Source organism: Varanus komodoensis, unplaced genomic scaffold (genome assembly GCF_004798865.1).
Source record: "Varanus komodoensis strain SLA01 unplaced genomic scaffold, ASM479886v1 scaffold5, whole genome shotgun sequence".
Taxonomy (NCBI): domain Eukaryota; kingdom Metazoa; phylum Chordata; class Lepidosauria; order Squamata; family Varanidae; genus Varanus; species Varanus komodoensis.
In genome coordinates, this window is record NW_025336087.1 from 41,860,720 (window position 1) to 41,883,547 (window position 22,828).

A 22,828-nucleotide genomic window follows, 5' to 3' on the forward strand; every position below is an offset into this window, starting at 1 on the left:
ATCATTAGAGACCCAAGTGGACTCAGTGGCCAGGAGCGCCTTCTTCCTGTTGTGGCATATATACCAACTTCACCCCTAATTCAGTGTAGATTCACTGATTTAAATCATTTATGCTAGTTTCAAAAACATTGTTCCCATTTCTGGATCTATAGAGAAGTACACTGGCCTTCCCCAAGAAGAGTAACTGCTGATAAGTTGACCACCCTCATTTTGCTGTCCTGATTTCACACGTGCAGTGGGAAAGAAAACCCTCATCTTGCTTGAGTCCCAACCAGATTGTAAAATCCCCAGGTTTTTTCCTGCATCCAGCCATCTGAGCTACCACTACGATGTGGGCCTAGGTTTGTCTCTGAGAGCAGTTTTTCTTCAGATAGGCCATTTCTCTTTTAAATCAGAGGCACTAATGGGAAATGGTCACTGATAGAAGAAAACTGCTTTCTTTTATTTATTTATTTTATTTATTTATTAAAACATTTTTATGCTGCCCCATTCGCCGAAGCCTCGGGGCGGCTTACAACAACAACAAAAAAACATTTTTTACATTTTATATGGATGCCAGCGGATACACAGAAGGCTGTTTGCAGTGTAATCTTGTTTCCTGCTCTTTAGCAGGCGGGTTCTGGCTCATAATCATCTAGGGAGGAAGGTGTGTCACCAGTGCCATCACCACCTTTTCTTCTTTTAAAAGGAAGTTTATGGGGAAGTTTGGTGGAGTTTATGGGGAAGAAACATGAGAGTGTTTGTTTGTTTTCTTAGTGGGCTTCATAGGTGGAGGAGTCCCATTTTGGAGAACTTCAAAGTCTACTGCCCTTGTAGTGCAAGAGATGGACAACTTGTGGCGCCGCAGGTGTTGCTGCACTGCAACTCCCTTCATGCCCTACCATGAGATGTGCTAGCCAGGCAGATGGGAGTTGCAGTCCACCAACATCTGGAGAGTTAGACATTGCCCAATCCAATGCTACAGCTTCTCAGCATGGTGACTTAAATTCCCACATACACATCCCAGCTACAAACTCTGATCTATGTACCATCTCCTTTATTTTGCCCGTGTCCGTGGAAGAATATCAGTCTGGAGGAGAAGGCTCCCTGGGCATGGCGAAAAAACAAAAATTGCGCCAGAGGGCGCCCTAAGTCAACCTTGTTTGCAAGAAGTTGGAACGGGAGAAAGCGCAGGAGGGGTGTCCGCAGCGGTAGTGGCGGCGGCGGCGGCGGCGAAGTGGGCGGGGACGGACCGGCTGGGCGTGCCCTTCTTCCTGTTGGACGAGGCGGGGCCGCTGTTGCACTTGCTGTGGCCCGTGAATATGCCTTACTGTGCGCGAGCAGTTTGGGAGTTGCCGCCCGGGCAAAGCAATGACCGCCAAGCAGGGGGGAACGGAGCCGGCTCCTCCTGCTTCTCTCTCTGCCGCTGCTGCCGCCCCTTCGCCGCTGCCCAAGCTGCTCTCTGCGCTCTTCTATGGGACCTGCTCTTTCTTGATCGTCCTGGTAAACAAGACAGTGCTGACCGCTTACAGGTGAGACGAGGAGCAGCTTGGACGGCAGCCGGGCGGCCTGGACAGCTCGGTCCATCGGCGTTGATCTAGATTTAGCCATGCATGTTTCGAGCACACCGAATGAAATCAAGGGGCCTGACGGTTGGGATGAACTCAGCTGTTACTGATTTCAGCGGGTTTCCTCTAAGTATGACTATATCTGAAGCCAACTCATGATCGCAGGGGCGAATCCACGTCCCCTGTAATTACTTTGCCCTTGCACCTCCCGCTGCTCCTTCCGTTTCTTCGCAGATCGTGTACATGAACCTTTCCCGGTCGCAATGGAAACCTACTTCCTACCCAATATTTTGTTGTCCTGCCTTCCTCGTGGTTGCCTCCTGGCAGCGATCTGCCCCTCTTTCACGCCCGCCTGGTTCCCTGCTTCCCTGGCTGGGTCATACTTGGTGGCTTAATTAGAACCGCCACACTTAACCCCGCAGTAAGAGGAATACCCCGAGTCTTCCTGAACGCTCACAGTTTCATGTCAGAAGGTGTTTCAGTTATTATCTTTGGTGCCCTTAAAATGGGCAGGGGACAGATGCTGCAACTGGGACAAAGTTCAGTTCCAAAGGTTTCATTACAAAGCACTTGCTCCATACATTTTCTGATAAAGTTGGAGTAGACAGAAATGGGAATCAGAGATCCAGGAATATGTTTTCTAAATCAGAGCTGCCTGTAGACAAAGTTAGTTTATTATATTCTATGCTGCCTTTTTCCTGCAAGGAACTCAGGGCAGTTTCCATTCATTAAGAAGAATTTATCTTTTTATCTGTTAGAACAATGCATTCAAAATTAAACTATTTTATTGCCAGTTCCCTTCCTAATCCAGAAGCAAATTATGTTGCTTTCAGTGAGCCTAATTTCCTGGTAGGGATGCTGTGTTGCTCCTTCTTACACAGCCTTCCCCAGCCTGGTGCCTTTCAGAACTCTAAGACTTCAGCTCCCATCAGCTCCAGCCAGCTGGGCCAATGGTCAGGAACACTGAGAGTTAGAGCTTCAAACACCTGGAGGCTACTGGATTAAGGAAGACTGTTTCAACAGCTGTGACAAAGTAAATACTTAGGGTCCCTGATCCAAAACATTATTCAGCAGCAAGGAGAAAATGCATCAGTGCTCATCTGTGAACACAAGCTTAAGAGCTAGCTGGGGTGCTTCCAGGCAAGGTTTTTAATTTTGAAATTGCACTACCTTGTTCACTGAATTGTATGGGGTTCCATTCCCTTTTGAACAAGATTTCCCCCAGTAAGGATTGTGTTATGCACTATAAGAAACTGTCAATTCAGGTTGTAGTGCACAGGTAGGCAACCAGAGGTGGTATCCATCACCGCGACTGTGCTTCTGCTCATTCCGTTGAGCTTGTTGCACCAATGGCTTATGTGTAACAATGAATGGAAATGCTTTTTTCTTTGAGGAAAGGACACGACAGTGTTCTTTTCTGTGAGCTCTACAGAGTTGTCCCATTCCAGAAATCAGTATTTGTTACTGCTCCTGGTGTCCTCCAGAAGTTTTGGACCACAACTCTGTCAATCCCACCCCATGGGCATGCTATTTGGAGCTTGGAGAACATCAAAGCATGTAGAGAAGACCTGGTTGCTGACCCCCAGTTCTGATTTAAAGGTCTTGAGAGTGAGCTTGTGGCAAGCCTTGCACAAAAGCTTGCACAAAGTGCAAGACATTTCCCTCATGTAACACTCTTCTGCTAAGTTGGAAACAGTCCTTCTGTGAGTAGAAAATAGTTTCTGCTAAGAAAAGGACTGTTGCTGGATCCACCCAACAGGTTGTGTCCACTTTAAGGATCAGGCAGTCTTGTCCCCATAGTCTTTAGTTGAGTGTTAAAGGCCTCTTGGCAACTTCAGGCAACAAAGAAAAAGTGGACTTACAGTCTAAAGTGGACTGAAAAATTCAGCTAACCAATAAACTGTTTCAGGGTCTTGTACTAGGCAGTGAACAGGCAGGAATATTTGCTAGTGTTCCATTTGGCTATGAAGCAAGCCCCAGAAAACATCTTTTCAAGGCAAGCGTACAACACCCCAGGACCTGCAAGGTTATAAAGAGGACTTTTTGCACGGGTGGGCAACTTGTGACCCTCCAACTATTTTGGCTGTCCAGCATAGCCAATATGAGTCGAGATGAGAGTTGCAGGCCAAAACATCTGGGATGCCACAAGTTTCTCATCTCTGGTTTATAAGAATATTCAGAGCACTATTCTTAGCCAGTAACCAGTTGCAGCTTTTCTGCACAACTCATTAAAGTGGCTGTCACTAGCCTGGTTCCCTCCACATGTTTTGGCCTTCAATTGTCAGCATTCCTGCTGGTTGGAACTGATGGGAATTGTAATCCAAAACATCTACGTGGCACTGCGTGAGTGAAGGTTGGATTATAGGGTATTGCTTCCAGGCAGGATTGAACCTTAAGTCCAAAGCATCATGCCAGAAATCTATGAAGGTTTTTCTTAACAGACTGTCCTTAGGAAGAAGAAGTTGGAAGAGGCATTGGAAAAGCATGGGAGGGTTACAGGAGGAAGATGTTCTTGTCCTCTTGGTGACAGTGCCATAGATGTTCTGTCTGGACACATTCGGACAGAGTTCTGGGCACGATCGCCATTTGCTGGGCTTCCACACTTGGAAGTCGAACTGAAGTCTTTGCATTTGCCATTCTGAAGATTCTTATGAAATGTAGCATGCTGGGATAGCAATGGGCAGAAGGTAGATCTGGATGTGCTGATAGATCTCTGGCTCCCAGCTGCTTCACAATAGCAGCATTTTTTGTTCGTTTTTTGTTTAGTCACAAAGTCGTGCCCGACCCATCACGACCCCATGGACAACATTCCTCCAGGCTCTCCTGCCCTCCACCATCCCTCAGAGTCCACCCAAGCCCACACCCACTGCCCCAGTGACTCCCTCTAGCCACCTCATCCTCTGCCATCCCCAGCAGCAAAATAATGCACCCTAAAGAGGGAGCGACTGTTGGCATTATTATTGCATTATATTTCTATACCACCTGTAGTCAAATCTCTCTGGGCCGTTCACAACATTCAGATTTCAACCAGGCCCAACCCTGCTTAGCTTCCAAGATTAGTCAGGATCAGGCACTTCACGCTATATGGAAGCTCATTATCAATGAGAAGGCCATCTATTCCAATCCTGTCCCTTTTGACTTAACACATTTTTTCACAGAAAAAGACAGAAAAAGTGGTGGGAAAATAGAGAGGAGGGTATTACGATTTGTCTAGGCCCTTTGAAACCACTTCTGGAAACACTAGGGCAACCAGGAGCAGATCCCTAGGCTTAGAATTCTTTGGTCTTTCACACCAAGCTTCTGCTGGTGGATCTTATGGTTCTACTGAAAAACACAGTGGATCCCAAAAAACCCATATCTATTCTAAAAGAAGTTCATAGCTTTGTAGCAGGAAATGTTCAAGAAATCACAACAATTTAATTCCAAGTAACTTTTTGAAGCAATGAAAATTAAGCTGCCTTTTATGCTTAGCCTTGGTATTAGGCAGTTCTGTATAGAGATATAGTTTCATCTATCTTTGCTAATAGGAAAGGAAAGTCATACTTGACAAGTCTCATGAGCTTCCAGAATGTATATGGTTATGTATACAATCGTGCCTAAAACCTACAAATAATCTGTACTTCAACTGTTGCTTTCATGTCTTTCAGTGGTCATGAAAATATTGTACTGGAAATTGAATAATATCGTATTTTCTCCCTAAATCTGATAAATTGGTTTGCATATCCTTTTTTAAAGTTGTGACTTGACCTGTGAACAATTCTATTTTATTGTTCTCTGAACAATTTCAAAAAGGTTTAAGATGCATTTATTTCCCTTCATGAAGGCATTAGAACTTTAAAGCACTTACTTGAAACATGCTTTCAAGTTGTTTTGTTTTTACACAAAGTTTAAAAGACTTTGTAGAAACAGAGAGTCAGAAAGGGCCTCCCAGGCCATCTAATCTGACCCCCAGCTCCAGCCAGCTGTGCTCATGACATGCCTACCTTGTGCATGTCCTACCATGTGTATGTTTCTTTCTGAAATGAAAAATAGGTGATGCATAGTATAATCTTTATGCTTGCAATATACTGATACAGTTTTGCTTTCTTTCTAGATTCCCATCTCCAGTGTTTCTTGGAATTGGACAGGTATGCACCAAGATAAAATGGAAGAGAAGAGGAGTCTTCCAGGACAAGAGAGGGAGAATCCAACTTGGAGAAATGGCCTTTCCCCTCCAGGGCTCATGCCAGCAGTCTGGAAGACAGGCAGTGGTGGAACACTTTGCTTCCAGTTGAAGGGAAATAAATTGTGCCAGCACCAAGGACAGCTTGCTTCTGTCATGGCCACATCCATGGACACGTCAAGGGAGCAGGAGTTTCACATCCCTGGAATGCTTCCCTTTTGAAGCGCCAGTGTCAGGGGAGCTCTGGCTATAGACCTTACAAAGGAGTGTTCTGAATTTGGATCTCTCCCTCTTTCTCCAAGGGCAAACAATTTTCTCTGTCCCCCAACAGGGAGACCTGAAAAATCCTGTGCCACGGTGCCAGAGATCAAGGTGTTGCAGTGCAAATGACAGATGGATAGATTACTAGGCCAGTTCATAAATGTAAATTCTGCCAGTGTTTATGAGTCAGGACTCATGAATAAGGATCAGTGACTAACTCTTGAGGTTCACCCACTTGCTAATGCACGCATCAAGGGATGCTGTGGCCATAATGGTGGGCTACAGTGACTCCATTCTGAAGGAGCAGGACAAATTTAAGCTCTGCTTCCGTGAGTGAAATCTGCATACTGGGTTGCTCATTTTCAGTTTGCTGTATTTTTAATCTCACTTTTCAGTCAATTACTGTCTGCCAAAGCAGCTTATATCAGGAAAGGGGGCGGGAGGCCCAGCCATCAGGCTTGTAAAATAAAAAGTCAAGACACACATGAGAAGGGGAGTTGAATGGAAAGGAAAAGCAGGCAGATCAGTTTTACAAACCGGAACAAGGTGATGAGTTATAAAGTTGCCTTTAGGCCAGCCTGATGGTATTTGTAGTTGTGTGGGCTGACGGATTCTTTACCCTTTAGGCTGACACATCCTTTACCCTTCCTTTTCTGGCCTGTGGGGGCAACTGACAGTGGGAATCTAGTGTGCCTTCTTGCTGATAAAAGGAAGTGTGTTCCATGCATCTTGTCTGTATCTGCCCGATAGATGGGCCATGTTGCTCATTTCCTTGAATTACTGTCTTTCCTGAGGAGTACAGTGGCCTCCCAGTGGCCTTCGGTCCATTGCTTGGTGGCAAAAGCCAGGGTGTTTCCCTTCTGCCCTCTGGTCCTGGGGCAATTCTTTACTGACCCGTTAAATAGTTCAACAGAGTCCTCTCTTGCTGGGCAAACCAACAGTGTAAACTGTATATTGAAAGTCTTTTATTTATATAATAATTCCTTCATATAATTCCTTCTTCCTCTTCTTTTTAGATGGTAACCACTATTCTGATCTTATATGTATCAAAGTTAAATAAAATCATCCACTTCCCTGATTTTGACAAAAGCATCCCTAAGAAGGTAAGAACAACTACTTGGGTCTTAATTTAGAACATAAAGAGCCTGTTCTTGTGCTCAGTTGCATATTATATAATCCAGACTTTGGCATATTTGTTCAACTTTGCGCAGTATTGCCTAACAATTACCAGGAATTCTGCTTTTTTTTCCAGTGCTGGGTGCATTGCTGAAGGGCTCTTGGCTGCTCAAAGCGAGTCAGTAGTATTGCTTTCTAAGCTTGATGGCCTTCAGGTGTGTTTGCCTACAACTTCCACTGTCCCTCCCACACACACACAGAGCATAGTAGGCTGGGAATGCTGGGAGCTGTACATAAACACATCTCAAGGGCACTAGGTTGAGGATGGCGACAGCAGTATTCCTCTGTGTTGACATCTCTCCATGTTGTTCTGCAATATTTCCATTGCTTCCTGTAGGTCTTTCAGTTACATTTTCTTCACAGTTCCGTTTTCATACATTATTCTGGTTTTTGAACTGTAGCATGGCTCATGGTGTAATTACTCCTGAAAGCATCTCTGAAATGGAGTTTTGCCCTCTGAAAACCCTGGTCTTACTGTATTTCCTTCTTTGGTCATAGAGTTTAGGGAAGTTGGAGAAATCCACAATGAACTCAAATACATTTAGATTTATATGTATCTGACCTGTGGATTCTGCAATAGATTGGCTTTTCCCAAGTTGCTTGGATTTCATGGACTTATGGATTAACAAAAACTTTCCATAATTTTATACATTTGTAGTTATAGAAACATATAAAAAGTCAGGCAACAATAAATGTGCCTGAAAGTTCTCAAAACAGACAAATCCATACATCCTCAATAGAGTGAGGATTATTAAATCTTATGACCAAGTCACAAGTTGCAGGGCAGATATATTATCACAATAGGGCAGGAATCTAACATATCAAAGCCAGGGGCTAAATTCTGTGATCCCAGTCTGGCTCTCTGAAATTCCCCTAATGGCTACACACCTTTCTCCAACCAATGATTGAGTTTCCTGGTTTTTGTGCATTTTCAGTCAAATCAAGGCTGAGTAGTAAGAGCTTTAAGCTAAAATATGAAAGTTTGTTGACTCTTGAAACTGTCTCTGAAATTGAGTTTTGCCCTCAATCTGAAAAAAAAATCACATCTACTGCTATATAGTGTGACCTCTTTGTTATTGATTGATTTATATCCTGCCTTTTTCCTACAAAGGGCTCAAGGCAGCTTACATCTCCTCCTCCATCTTATCCCCACAACAACAACCCTGTGAGGTAGGTTGGGCTGAGAGTCTGTGACTGGCCCAAAGTCACCCAGTTGGCTCCATGGCTGAGCGGAGACTAGAACCCAAATCGTCTGAGTCCCAGTCCCATGCTCTTAACCACTACACCACACTGGCTCTCACCTGCTTCTACTAGCAGGAAGGATGTATTTATTTAGGCATGCTTTCAGGCATGTAACGTGGATTGTTGCTGAAGGGGGTTTGAACTGTTTATTAAAGCTGAAGGAACCAGGTTTCAGGTTGGATGTCAGGAGGTACCTCCTGATGGTTAGGGCCCCTACGATATGAAATGGGCTTCCACGGAAGGTGGTGGAGGCCCCATCAGTGAGGGTGTTCAAGGAAAGATTAGACAACCACATGCTGGGTAGATGGCCCAGGAGACTCCTTCTGACTCACTACATTTCTATGTTTCTATGTTTTTACTTCTGTACTTTTACATTGTGGCTTTAATTGATTTTTATGTTTTAGTAAAGATTATACATTTTTATTGTTAGCTACCTTAAGCTCCATTTTGGTTGAAAGGCCAAATACATACCTACAGTACCATAACACATGAAAGAGAGGCACATCCCTCTGAACATTATAGATACAGCTGTGTGTTGTGTTTGTACTTGTTTATGATGCCTTTTCCTTTCAAACTGTGCTGCATTTGTCATGTCTTGGGAAAGAGATTTGGGAAAGAGATTTGGTGCAGAAAGTGGAAAGCAGCCTTTCTTCCGATTTTGTTTTTTGTTCTTTTAGATGGCTAAGGGATTCTGTTCTACCATTGGTCAGTCTGTAACCAATGGTTACCAATAGCTTATTGCCTATATAAGCTTTCCACGGATGCAAACCAGTCTGAATTTACGCATAAGGAAACCCATGACTTAACCCAGAGTTCACAAACAAAGAAACTATAGATTCTCTTTCTGAGCTGTTTGTGGTTGATAATGCATGGGCTGTTATTGTGCCTTCATTCATACAACACAACATCCAGAATTCAGCAAACCATAGTTTAGCAATGCATGTAAATCAGACAATAAGTTGCAACCATATGTAGATTTGGGAGTAAGCCCCATTAAATACAGTAGAACTTACTTCTGTGTAAGCATGCACAATCTGCAGTTTAGCCTTTTTAAAGTCTGCATAGCTTCTTCTGTATGCTGTCATTTTAGCCTCAGTCAGGGCCAACATTATGACAACTATAACTACAACACACAGCATCATTTTCCACGTTAATATGGATCCAGATAACGCTGGCAATGTTTAGTGCTTTCACTGAAATAAACAGGGCCATTAAAACTATGGCTATGAAAGATGTGCAGGTAAAAGTGGATATTATTTATAAAGTTGAAATAAATAATATTTATTGGTAGTATGTGTGTGTATTTTTGATGTTGATGCTGGACTGTGACTGGTTGCATGAATTAACCTGAATGGATTCCTTCCCCAGTTGGATAAAAGGGGTTCAGTCTGAATTGGACACTTGTTTTATTGCAGCTGTTTCCGCTTCCTCTGATTTATGTTGGAAATCACATAAGTGGATTAATAAGCACAAGCAAACTAAGGTACAGTGAAAGCTGGGGTTTTGTTGGGCAGTTTGGTTTTCATTTAGTTCTTGTAAGTAAAAAGTCAAAGACTGCTGTAGTTTGGGAATATCAGGGCTGTGATGTCTGTGTGCTGCCTGTGTATTTGAATGAGGGTGATATCTCTACACCTCTGCGCAGCTTGGGAAAGTCCAGTGTATAAACTTGATTTATGAGCTGGGAACTGCATTTATGAGAGATTGAAACATTTTGTTCATTGATCAGAGATGAAACCAGCCTTTCTGCCTTCCCTCCACGTATTTTGTCATTTTCTTGCTCTCCATTTAATGAGTGCCAGCCTGTGAATTAAATCCACCGTGGGACTTTCTCATGCTCTCCTTACAATATCCACAAGAGATTTTGAGGGCATGTGGGTTCCACCAACAGAAGTGGTTCCATTGGCAGAATGAGGTTGGATCCAACCCTGGGTTCGATTTGGATAGGCAGAGATCCATATAAGTGACTGTTCACAATGAAAACATCTAGTCTGAACTCCACACAGTGAGCCATTCATGTGAGCACTTGTGCTGGTATGCCATGAACAGTTGCTCACTTGGGAGGACTTCCATGATTTATGTGGCAGTTTTAGCTGACACAAGGGACACCAGTCTTACTCCTGTGTGTAGAAAATATGTATAGGGAGAAGGATAGGTGTGCACCTACAAACAGCTGCATAACTGTATCAAGGAACTGCAAACCATCAAAGATGCTCAGGCATGTAACATACTTTGGGTTTTTGCAGCAGGAAACATGGCTGTACTCATTGCAAATTTGATTGCTATATAAAAGTTGAAGCTGCTGTTCTGCAAATGTTAGCTGCCTTAGCTAAATAAAATGAATTGGTATGCCACAGGAAACTCCACCCCTGTTGTGCCATGTCTGTGGTCACACATGTATATACCAGTTTATAAGAATCTGCCACTTGTATACTAGAATACCAGTCCAGAAATGACATGTTGACTTGCAGTTATGAAATATTTCAAGTGAATGTTTAAAATAGTACCATTACTTTTGCCTTTGGAGCCTCAGAAGTTGGATTTTTCAGACATGCGCACAGTTCCCACATAATGACAAGTCATGGATTAATTCAGTGGCAGTTTGCTATGTGCCATCAGGACTGAGAGAGTGCATGGCTTCTCATCCATTCCTCATGTCCACTTTTAAACAATGCAGGACTGGCCAGGTTGTAGGCAATCAGGATGACATGCAAAACTGGAGCATTGGACTTTCTAGGTTTAAATACCCTATCAGTTGCTCTAGCACAAGCCAGGTGTTAACCATTAACTAGTTTAGCCTCTGAAAATCACAATGCTCTGGGTTCATGGGGCACACAACCTATAATCCATCCCATAATAGGTTGTTGATTAACAACTGATTAACCCTTGCGTTCTTGCATGGGTGGTTGATTTTGCATTAAACTTAGAGGAGCTGTGTTTGGAGTTCTCATAGCATGCCGGCACAGCCAGAGACTTGGTTTGCAAGCCAGTGCACCCTTAGCTGGGAGTGAGCCCCATGCATGGACTTACTGGCAAGTAAGATGGATGGGGTGGTGCTGCTTTACTCTGCTAGTCACTGGGATATGCAGTGGCCCAGAGAGCCTCTCCCAGTGACCTGCCAGATGCCTTGGCCTGGAACAACCAGCAATGGATGGAAGCCAGCATAGCATATGGTGTTATGGTAGTCTCAGTTTCACTTGAGAGAAAAATGTTTGGTTCCAGCCAGTCTGTTATCGAACCAGTATTTGGTGTCAAACTGACATTTGGCTGTGACAGAGACTGAGATTTGTTCAGATAGATTCTTCATGTCCATCTTAAGTTGAGAAGGAACTTAGTAATGAAAACAAATAAGCATTAGCAAAAGATCTCACAACAGACATGACCTGTAATTTCTGTCTCTCTCATTATCTTTTTTAAAATGCAGTCTACCAATGTTTACAGTCCTTAGGAAGTTTACCATTCCTCTTACATTGCTGCTGGAAGTTGTTGTACTTGGGTGAGTGTTAGCTTCCCATTTTTGAAATACCACTGCAGCTTATTGAATGATATAATGTTCTTGTGGTATCTTGTCAGAATGCAGAGATAGGTAATGCTTGTTAACTAAGAGAATTTGCAGAGAATGGGAATGCTAAATCTGTACCCAGGTATTACTTTGGAAATTCTAGTGTATAAAATTGATTTATGAGCTGGGAGCTGCGTTTACGAGGGATTGGTATCTTTTGTTCATCAAAAAGAGGTAAAAACCAGCAGTTTTAGTGGGAGACCATAATTTCAGTTCAGAATTATGGTTCATTGCAAGAATTTCTGGCAGGATGAATTAGCAGTGCTTTAGCTCTACCAAAAACAAACAAACAAACACCATATTGGGCTGCATTAACAGAAGAATAGCTTCCAGATCACATGAGGTACTGGTTCCCCTCTATATGGCACTAGTTGGGCCCCATCTTAAGTACTGTGCCCAGTTCTGAGCACCACACTTCAAGAAAGATGCAGAAAAACTGGGAAAAATTCAGAGGATGCCCACAAAGATGACAGGGGGATTGGAAACAAGCCCTGCAAGGGTGAATGCTGAGTATCTTTTAGCCTTGCAAGGAGAAGATTGAGGGGAGATAGCATAGCACTTTCAAATACTTGAAAGGCTGTCACACCAAAGAGGGCCTGGATCTCTTCTCAGTCATCCCTCACTGCAGGGCTTGACATAAGGGACTCAAGTTAAAGGAAGCTAGATTGCTGGCTAGATATCAGCAAAAATGTCCTGACAGAGCAATACGATATTGGAACCAATTACCCAGTGAAGTTGTGGGTTGTCTCAATCCGGAGGCATACAAGAGGCAGCTGTAGAGGGTGGGGCTGCAGGACAAAGACAAAAAAAATGCAAGGATACTTTTGCTTAAATCTCTTCAAACCTTAGGAGTGCCATTTCAGCCTTTTAGAATGGGAAAACAATCTTCATTAATACTGGAAATCATCAAATGATTGGCAGCTGGGGAAAGGAGTACGATCAGGGGAAGGAGAAAGTTAAACCCTGGACCACTGGAAAGGAACACCAGGAGGTCTGAAGGCTGCTTTTGGTCCTGAGGTTCAACACTCCTGTTCTAAGCAATGGACTTTCCTGATGGAAGTGTCCAAATCCTTTAGGAGGAGAAGGTTACAGCCTCATTCATATCTGCTGAAGTTAAGCAAGAAAAAGAAAGTAGCTTATCTTGCCTTATTTTGGTTCATCACAGATACTTCTCCGGTGTGCATAACACTGGTTCAGATAAGTGTCCAGTTTCTTTTCCTGATCCCCAAATATAAACTTTATGAGGTCATTTGTATACTTTGTCTTTACAGGAAACGCTATCCATTGAATATTATAATCAGTGTGACAGCAATCATCTTGGGAGCTTTCATAGCAGCAGGGTAAGGTTTTAAACAGCTTCCTTTTCAGTTGTATCTTCATTTCATGAACTTCTGGAGTTGCACTACTAAGGGGATTTAAAGCCTTGAATGCAGTCTAAGGGTTGCAGCCAAGAGGTGGTAGGTACTAACCCTGGACATTGCCCAGAAGAGGCTCCAAATATTTATTCCCCTTCCTTTGGGCTGTAGTTTGAGGACCTATGCTCTAGGTGATCAAGTAAGTGCAAAAGAGCTTTGCCTCCTCCCCCCCCCCCGGCATTTTCCATGGGAAAATGAGTTTTGACAGCTTGCTTGGAAATGGAATTTTGACAGGGCAATGGGTAGTTTTCATCTGAAACATTCCAGTATTGGTACCAACCCAAAACCTTCCTTTTCTAATCAAAACCTCTTTTAAAGGGACCTAGAATTTTGACAGTTGCCAAAGCTGTCAAAACTTTTTCCTGAGAAAAAGGGGGTGGGGTGCCTTTTGCAGATTTCCAAATACCTAGCTGCTCAGAGCAAAGTGCAGGCCATACACCCTGCGGGAAATAAAGGGAATGGGGAGATGAATTTGCTGCCAAGGGTGTGCCAATCCTCCAAAACACCCTTTTTGCAGATAAAGACCTTTACCTTTGATTTTCTTTGACAGCTGTAAAGGAAAAACAAAGGGAAGAAAATAATATTTGGAGCTTGTTCTAGACAAGGTGCAGGGTTAGTTCTTGGTGTCCCTTGACAATAGGTATCCCCCTGGACATTGCCCCGGCTGAATTTTAAGTTTGCCGTAGTAGCACAAGTGTAAAAGCTCACTGTTGCGAGTTGCAGCTAAAATAAATAAATGGGCAGGGGGCTTGCATTGGCACACACAAAAGGACCCCAGGTATCCAGCATGCCACTGGGATACCTTGAAGGAACTGCTTATATCTGCCAAACCAGGGATCATGAAAGGTAGCTTGACATCCGCTTTTGAAATCTTCCTCCTCAAAAATGTTTAAAGAGGAAAAAAGCCACAGTAATACCAGAATGGAAGTGACCTGTTCCTTCCATGGTGTCCCCTGGGATACTCAAAATGGGAGCCAACAACTCTCACTGAGCCTAGCTGCCTGTCCCCTAGATCATGGGAGGCCACAGAATTTGGATTTCAGCTTCCAGAAATCTTGCATGGCCAGGGATCAGCAATGCTGGGAATTGAAGTCCAAAACATCTGGAGATCTGCTTTCTGTCCACTTCTCTAGACCAGTAAGGACAAGATGTGTCCTTCCAAATAATTTGGCCCAAAACTCCTGTCTACCTTCACCTTTGGCTATACTGACTAAGGCTGATGGAAGTTGTATGCCTGAACATCTGGAAAACAAGTTGCTTAACCTTGTTCTAGTCACTGGGGAATCTGATATCCACTACAAAATGTCCCAAAGTTTTCAGTGAAGAAAAACTAACAAAACAGACAGAATTCTTAGAATACATGCAGATCAAAAATATTTACATAATTTGACCTGATCTCTATGCCTTACTTTGGTTGTACATACATCTTTCAGATTTTGGAAGCTGGGAAGCAGGGAAAATTCCAATTTTGTTACTTTCAGAGGGAAGTGGATTGGCAGTCACTAAACACTGAAGTTATTGCAGCCTTGAGTCATTGCTAATGATACTGATGTCCTACTGAAAAAAGCATTTCCTTATCTGTGTGCTGGATGTGACCTAGCTATGTAGAGATAGCAGTAAGCATAACACATCTGGAGAAGTGAACAATAGTCCTAATTTTGCCCTATCAAGCAAAGGTCATTTTGTTTTGTTTATAATATTGAGTCAGAAATTTACACAATTCTTATTTGTTTATTTTTAATGAATGCTCTTATATAGGAATCCTATAGAAATTGCTATATTCTCCTTGACAGTGATTAATATTCCATGGTTTGTGGTGACTGCACCAAGGCCCATTTTCAAAAGAGAGCTGATGTTGGAGAAACACAAGTTCAAGCCTCCATTAGGTGTTTCAGATTCACTGACCTGCTTCACACAACATGGCAGATTATCTTAAGTTAATTAACCAATAATTACCCCAACTACACAGGGGCACATGCAGCTGCCCTTTTGAATATGTAGCATCTCATCAGGATGATTAGCTAGGTTAAGTGTGGGTAGTTTAACTCTTGATTAACCTGTGATGGCTGGATTTGGGCAACATGCCGCAACACAGATGGCTCCATTTGGAGGAGGGCTATTCAAAATAGTAACAGCACACACTCCAGATGCTCTGGGACTGATTAATTAACCCATGGTAGGCTGCCATGTTGTATGAAGTGGTCTGTTTCAGAGTTCTTTGAATCCCCAGGGACATGAAGCATTGAAATAAAATTTAAAAATTTAAAAACTAGGTTTAGCTTTAGTAGGAACAGGCATGACACCATCTTGCATTTCATGTACATCCAAAGCGGCAAGGAAAACCTGCTAAGAATAAAGAAGAACTAGTTCTCCTTGGCAACGTGTTTCTCTGTCGTTCCCCAATTCTTGGATACTTGCTAAGCGTGGGGATATATTTCTTATGCAATATACATTGTTTTTTCCAAGGTCACCAAAATAGTTGAGGATAGTGGAGGGGCAGTGTTGTTTCATATGAAAGGGAAGATTGAAAGCAACAGAAGTTCCAGTCAGAGTACTGAAAACATCGACTGTATGAGTTCTGTTGAAACAGGCAAGGGTTTTCTGCTGTAGTACTTGTTAAAATTGCACTCATGGACGTTTCCTGTCTGACTCCCTTCTGAGAATTTGTCTGATTACAGTTTTGGGCTGAACTGAACAGTTAAGTCATTATTAGAAAATTTGTCAGGAATGAATCAGGCGAGCTTTGAGCAGGATGTCATATGAAATACAGCAACTGTTTTCTTCCTTTTGCGGTTGGGGCTGTGTGACAGGCTCTCTTGTGCTGGGCAGCTTCCAGCAGTGTTGAACTACAAATCCCATCATCTCCAGCCAGCATGCTTATTGGTTGTGCTGGCTGTGGATCATGGATGATGTAAAGGCCAGGTTGAAGAAGGCTGTTCCATTGCTGTGAACTCCTGAACTTGCTGTTTGGATGTGCAAGTTTGTAATATGGAAGTAGTTTTGGCAGCTAACCAAAGACAGAGCCATGCAAAGAATGCCCTTTCACTCCGGCATATTTTATCTTCTAGATCAGACCTAACTTTCAGTTTAGAAGGCTACGCTTCTGTTTTGCTGAATGATTTCTTCACAGCAGCAAATGGTGTTTACACAAAACAAAAAATTGACCCAAAGGTAACTATATGGGGATTTCATTCATCCTCCTTTGTATTTTCAAGAAACAAATTGTTATCTTTGTTCTCTGATTTTATAAATATGTTCATAGATGGCCCTACTCAGAGCTAGAAAAATATTTTTAAAACTAGCTTCATTATTTTTCAGGCAGTATCTGAAGGGTTGATATTCTTAATGGCAAAAATGTGAGAATCTCATTGTGAAATTTTTTATATTATCATATACTTGTATGCCACCTTTTAGCCATAAAGGCTTTCAGCCCTAACGCTCTTACTGGTAGTCTGAGAATGTCTTTGCTCTGTTTGTAACAGATTTTCCTATCATCCACTTATAGCTCTCAAGAACTTCTCTTCTGCTTCCTCAAAACTCTGCTTCCCTCCCTGGCCACCTATTCTAGTTCTTCTGAGCCATTGCTATGACAGGCTCTTCTAGGTTTAACCATGCAGAGAGTCTTTCGGATAGGAAAAATCCCGTATCCAAAGGAATGTTATACATGCTGCCACCTACCTGGATGGGGTGCCATGTAGGCTTATTTCAGAACTGTATGCATAGTTCAGCATCTGCACACACTGTAACTTGATGAACTGGTTTCTATCTGTGCTTCCACTGGAAGTCTAAATATGCATCCCTTCAGTAGCTATTGAGTATTCTTTAGCCAGTTTGTCAACAGGTGTGTCTGTTTTACACAGGAGCTGGGAAAATATGGAGTCATTTTTTATAATGCCTGTTTTGTGGTAATTCCTACAGTTCTCATATGTGTCTTCACTGGAGACTTCCAACAGGTAAGCAGCTCTCATAGACAAGTCAGGGTTCCTGCAATACAGTCACTGCCTTAGAATCTAGAATGCTCTTCCTTGGGTGGTAGTGGCTTCCCTTAATGGAGCAAATTCTTCTGAACGTGGGGCCAAAACAAGATCTAAGCCCCACATCCTGCCCTCCCCACAAAGACGGCCAGGTGCTTTCTCATAAGAAAGCCCTCATTCTGTAGATTTGATGTGTAGTCTTTTCTGGAATGGGCCTGAAGCATTGGGGACATGCACAACATTCTTAGGACATATCTGGAACTGGAACCTTTCTGTAGTGATCTGTTGTCAAAGGTATTAAGGAGCAAGTCTTCAAGTTCCATACCGATTTAATGTAATATCCTGAAGAGCAAGAGTGAAAATTAGAGCAAGATACTAATGTGATTTTTTAAAAAGTTCAATTAATTATTTGTTCCAAGTATTCTGAGCCTGCTTTTCAGCCAAGGCTCTCTTAGAGCCGCTTACAGAGATCCGAAATAAGATAATCCCTGCTTACAGATTTACAATATAGGAGACATGAAACAAGGAAAGGGGCTTGGGATGGAGGAGGGAAAAAGCAGTTTGAGGCACTAGATCCTTAGCTGCCAAATTCAGCAAGCTGGATCTAAACTCTGTGAAAGGGTAGTTGCTTCCTCTTCCTCCAGCGGCCTTAGCAGTAGCAATTGCCGGCTGGTAGAAGCGAGTCTTGTGCTTTCTGCTGGAGGTAGATCATGCACAACAAAGGGATGCTTCAGCTTTAATCACATTTAGTGATTAAAATGACTCTTCTCTTTACTGTATACCTAAAACAGATACTCTTGATTTTTATAGGCCACCGATTTCAAGCAGTGGACAAATGTTTTATTTATCTTTCAGTTTCTTCTTTCCTGTTTACTGGGGTAAGGAATCTTGGACAAGTGAGGAAGCAATGTTTGGCATGTTTGCTCCCCACTCGTGACATGTGTATCTAGTCTGCCCAGTGAGATGACAACCAATAGCTACTGCAATCCCAAAGGAAGAAAAGAAACCCAGTTGCTTCAGACAATACATTTATTGTGTTCACCCTTTCTCCAAGGCCCAGTACATTTTGAAAATTACTCTTGATCAGGGAGCAAAGGTAATTTCTCCAGACTGTCGGCTTCTTCCTCAGAAGGCATTGACTTTCTGTCACCACTTTTATTCTTCATGTCAACAAGGGATAAGACTCCCGCTCATTAATTTGTTACTGTTGTACCACATATACTGTAAGTCACCGAGCTATTTCTGGCAGTCCATGTGGAACACTGTGAAAACAGTAAGGGCCAGTATGGGCCGTAAAGTCTGCCTGGACTCCATTTTAATCTGTGTAGTTTTATACAAGTTTCCCAGTTCACCTTTGCTGAGATGACATGGGGCTGCTCAGGACACACACAACTGTGTCGAGTGGACATCGTAGCGCGATGGTTGCAGGATGCAGTTCCGTGCATGCTTGCATTGGCGGGGTGAGAGGCGGTGGGCAGTGCAGAGAATCCATCTGTGAGAACTCTTCCTCTCCACTAGGTTTCTTCTGATATACTCGACAGTCCTCTGCAGTCATTATAATTCTGCCCTCACGACCACGGTGGTTGGTGCTCTAAAGGTAAGTGAACCAAGGAGGACTGGTGGTGGTGTCAGTGTCAGGATTAGCTGTGGAAGGCATTTGAGTCACCCGGCATCTTGAGCAGTTTCAAAAAAAGGGAACTCTGCTGTCTTGATTATGGCTTTTTTTAAAGCTCTGGAGGACCACAAACTTATAAAAGTGTGAACATTTTTAAGATTCCAAAGGAAGCGAAGGATGGCACACTGGAGACCAGATATGGTTTATCGTTGGGCAAAGTTCTGCCGTTCATGGCACAGAGTTATTCCCTGAATGATTCCCTGTTGTCTTCAATTCTCCAGAAAGACCATGGGCTGGATCCAGATTTCGCTTTGGGCCACTTTGGCTCCTTCCCAAAGCAGCCCCTCCAGCTCCATAAAAAGTTACACAGAAAGTCAAGGAATCCTGCTGAATGGGATGTACTTTGACTTAGGAGGATGGGTGATCTCCAAAACTTGGGCAGGGACACCTATATGAGTAGCACCATTCTTTACAAGAAGCCAGTTCTTGGACCCAACTCCATGCAGCTTATCAAATAGGGGCATACAACCACATAGGTAGAACACAATAACATGGGGTGATCTCCATCATCTTCTAGCCTGGGTCCCACATATTAATTTTTGTTAAAATTAGATCAGATTAGTTCCTTCATGGTTTGTCATTCTCATCTTGGAGGTCGGGGGCATGCCTAAAAGCTGAGTGATGCTAAGAGACCAAATCGACACATCCCTCTTTGTTTACAGAATGTATCCATCGCTTATATCGGAATGCTGGTTGGTGGAGACTATATCTTCTCCTTGTTGAATTTCATTGGGCTCAATATTTGGTGAGTAGGGTTTGGAATGTATGGATACAAATTCATGTGAAAGACAGTTAACATTCATTTCTGATGTTGGATGTGTTCTCTGCTTTCCCTTTTTAGTATGGCAGGAGGGCTGACATACTCATTTCTAACAATCCAGGGACTGGACCATCCTCAGCGTTTCACAGATGAAGAAAAAGCACTGTCAGGCACCAAGAGTTAGCAGAAGCATGAGAAGCCGAAAAGGTGCCTTCTAGAAATTAGAAAAAATTTTGCAAAAAAGGGTATGGATTCTACCTCATCTCACATTGTGTTCCTGGTGGTGCCATAAGCCAAGTCCTGTTTTCAGATAGAAGCTGACAGCTGCAAAGCCATAACCTGAAGATGTTTTGGATTCTTTAGATACCAAGACTTATTGCAGTAGACTCTGGACTCCTTCAAAAATGAATGGCAAGCTTTGGCAACCTCTTATTTGTTTGCAACAGGCAGGATCTCATGATCCTTGATTGGTTTTATCCAGTTCAGACTTCCATTCCAATATGGTGGGTGTTGGTTCACCTATCCTGCCTGAGGTTGCCTACCTCAGGATAAAATGCTGCCTTATATTTTTGAAAATGATATGCTGGCACTGGACACTGTCTACAGGCTGCAAAATATAGATTAATCAACCATCTTTTGCACATGGGCCTTCCGTAGGAACATGGGCATGTCTCAATGGATGCATAGAGCTCTTTCTTCAGAACTTTCATGGTCTAAATGCTGTGGCTCAATCTGCAGGCTGGCTGAAGGAAGAATATCTCTGCCTTGGAGTAGGAGCTTGGACTAGCTTTCCCTCTGGCTGCATGCCAGCAATATGGCGCTGTATTTGGGAGGTAGGAAATGTGTCCTTCACAAAGGCAAGCACTGTTTTTTCTGGGTCAGCCTCAGCGCTGCCAAGAAACTAGCCATTCAGCTGCACAGTCTTTGATGTCATGAATGCCCTCACACCACCCGTATGGATGCCCAAGGCCCTCCCTGTTATCTCCCGTCCCCCAGAGCATTAGATTTTCTGGAGAACATATATGCTGAAAGAACATGTCCGATAAATATCCGATGCCCGTGTGCCTTAAGCAGGAACGCCAGGCTTCCACTCTGCAGTTTTTGATCCTCAGTTCTGCGAAGAGTTCTGATCCTAGAACAGCGCTTTTCCACCTTCCTATTCTAGCTGAGCTTTTCAGGAAGCCTTTAATGGAGCCTCTTCCAGACAGAGTTTGGTGAGCCCTCTGGAATGGCACAGGGCATAAAGCATAGGGGCTGGGTGGGCTGCAGTGGGAAGAGAGGGTCAATAAATATTGGGGAACACTTTTGCCTTCCTCATGTGTAACAAGTGGATCCAAGCCAGTGCATTTGAAAAAGCATTTTCCTTCTGTCAGTGCTAGTCCTGTTAGTTTCATTCTCCCAGCAAAGCAGTCTGCTTCAAACATGAAGAACCAAACCTGTGTGGGTCATCTTCTTGCTGTCACAGATAGATCACCCAGGGTTCTGCTCCTGGATTAACCAACAGAAAGCAATGCATAACCAGTGGAGTGTAAAAGATGATGGAAGATACAGTGCAGCCCAAAATCTTTAAAATGCATTCCAAACACTTCCCCCTTTTCATATGAATAGTGATGACTGTTATGTGAAGGGGTAGAATTCTGGGCTACAGAACATTCTGCAGCTTGCAAAGCTTAAAATGAGTGCACGAACCTCACCTGGGGCACGGGAGCTTTGCTGAAGTTCTGTGCTCACCTTCCTCACCTGCTGCTCGCCTGCTATTTTTGATTTTATCTCCTAACAATTTCTGGCCACTGGCCGTGCTGGTTGATTGAAGCCAAAATCAGCAAGGTGGGGAGTGGCACCAGCCTGGAAAGCTGCTCCTACCCCATGGCTAAAGTGCACAGCTGCAAGGGACAGAGCTGCCCCACCTAGGCCTGGGGAAAATAAGGCAGTGGCTCTTCTCATGCAGAGTTGCTCTCTGGCAATTCGGACAGTACGGTCTGTCTCATAGGTGTGCTACTCTGAAATGGAAAATTCCCGCTTGGCCCTCAGCCTTCTGCAAGGTGGCAGCTTCACCTTGACCCATCTTGTGCCTTGGGCTTTTCTGCCTAGGCTGGGATTCAGAGTCCATGGTGCTTACCTACTTAAAGCATGTAGTTGTGCATGGGAATGTTGCCATTTCTTCCCTTTCCATGTGCAGACCCATAACAGACTTTGCCACCTGCTGAGGGATCTTGTTGAAAGGGGACCCTGAAAATCCCTGAAACTCAATTGGCCCTTTAGCATCTACTGAGTTTCAAGCAGTGCCTTGGTCCCCATACAATACATTTGTCTGCACTGTTAAGAGCTATACAAGAATTGTGTAATTGTTGCTTCTGGATGGTCGTCGAAGGGCTTCCTTGGCTCCTAATCCAAAGCCATTGTGCAGCTATTCTATGTTTTCCTAGCAAGAAAAAACGTGGAAGAAACAGTGGGAAAACACAGACTATAAATGGAAGATGACACCATGTGAGCATCCCCATGAATGAGGGCGGGGGGGTGTTGCTCAATAAAAACCTGGTCTGCAAGCAGCCAGCAACTGGGTTCTTACAGCACGATAAGAGACGGTCCCATATAGGCAATATGGTTTGTTAGCCACTCTGGCTGGGTTCAGACAACATGGCAAGCCATCGCCAGCTTGCTGTGTTGTGTGACCCCAGTCAGGCCCATCCACACTGTGCCAGGTGGAGATGGGACGTGTTATACTCAGCTGCCTGTATGAGAAACTGAGCTCATCCCTACCCAGCACAACGGCGCTCACTTGGGATCTTTCATGCCATGGGTGGTGCTTATCACTTCAGCCAGCTGGTGGGTAGGTTGCAGCCATGAGCAGTCCTGTTTCCCTAGCCGGCACTGGGGCAAACGAGCCACACTGCATGGCTTATTCTGCCATGTGTCGTGCTGTGTCATGTGAGCCTGCCCAGTATCTCCTGCCCCTCTCCACTAACTGTTGAGACATATGACATGCCATGGAATGTAGCATCTCCTGACCCCCTGGCCTGCTTCATCAATGGCTCTTTGTGCAGTGGAGAAACACTG

The 22,828-nt window shown here is 43.6% G+C and overlaps 1 protein-coding gene across 2 annotated transcripts; it reads left to right on the forward strand.

Moving 5' to 3' along the window:
* Positions 1–1,311: 1,311 nt before the first annotated feature.
* On the forward strand, positions 1,312–21,779 carry SLC35D2 (solute carrier family 35 member D2). Of its 2 annotated transcripts, none has more exons than XM_044446582.1 (12): positions 1,312–1,511; positions 5,641–5,674; positions 6,987–7,073; positions 9,804–9,871; positions 11,810–11,881; positions 13,219–13,287; positions 16,431–16,533; positions 17,223–17,315; positions 18,147–18,214; positions 18,855–18,933; positions 19,674–19,756; positions 19,853–21,779. In XM_044446582.1, exons 1-12 carry the CDS (start codon positions 1,351–1,353, stop codon positions 19,953–19,955), a joined length of 1,020 nt encoding a protein of 339 aa, XP_044302517.1. In that variant the 5' UTR covers positions 1,312–1,350; the 3' UTR covers positions 19,956–21,779. The 2 variants fall into 2 exon arrangements, with proteins under 2 accessions (XP_044302517.1, XP_044302518.1); XM_044446583.1 differs by having other exon boundaries at positions 18,192–18,214.
* The last annotated feature ends 1,049 nt before the right edge of the window (positions 21,780–22,828 follow it).

Coding starts and splice junctions, on each gene's coding strand:
- SLC35D2 (XM_044446582.1), top strand. CDS start 1,351: ATGACCGCCAAGCAGGGGGGAACGGAGCCGGCTCCTCCTGCTTCTCTC. Junction 17,316..18,146: donor TCACTGGAGACTTCCAACAG/GTAAGCAGCTCT, acceptor TGATTTTTATAG/GCCACCGATTTCAAGCAGTG. Junction 18,215..18,854: donor CTTCTTTCCTGTTTACTGGG/GTAAGGAATCTT, acceptor CCTCTCCACTAG/GTTTCTTCTGATATACTCGA.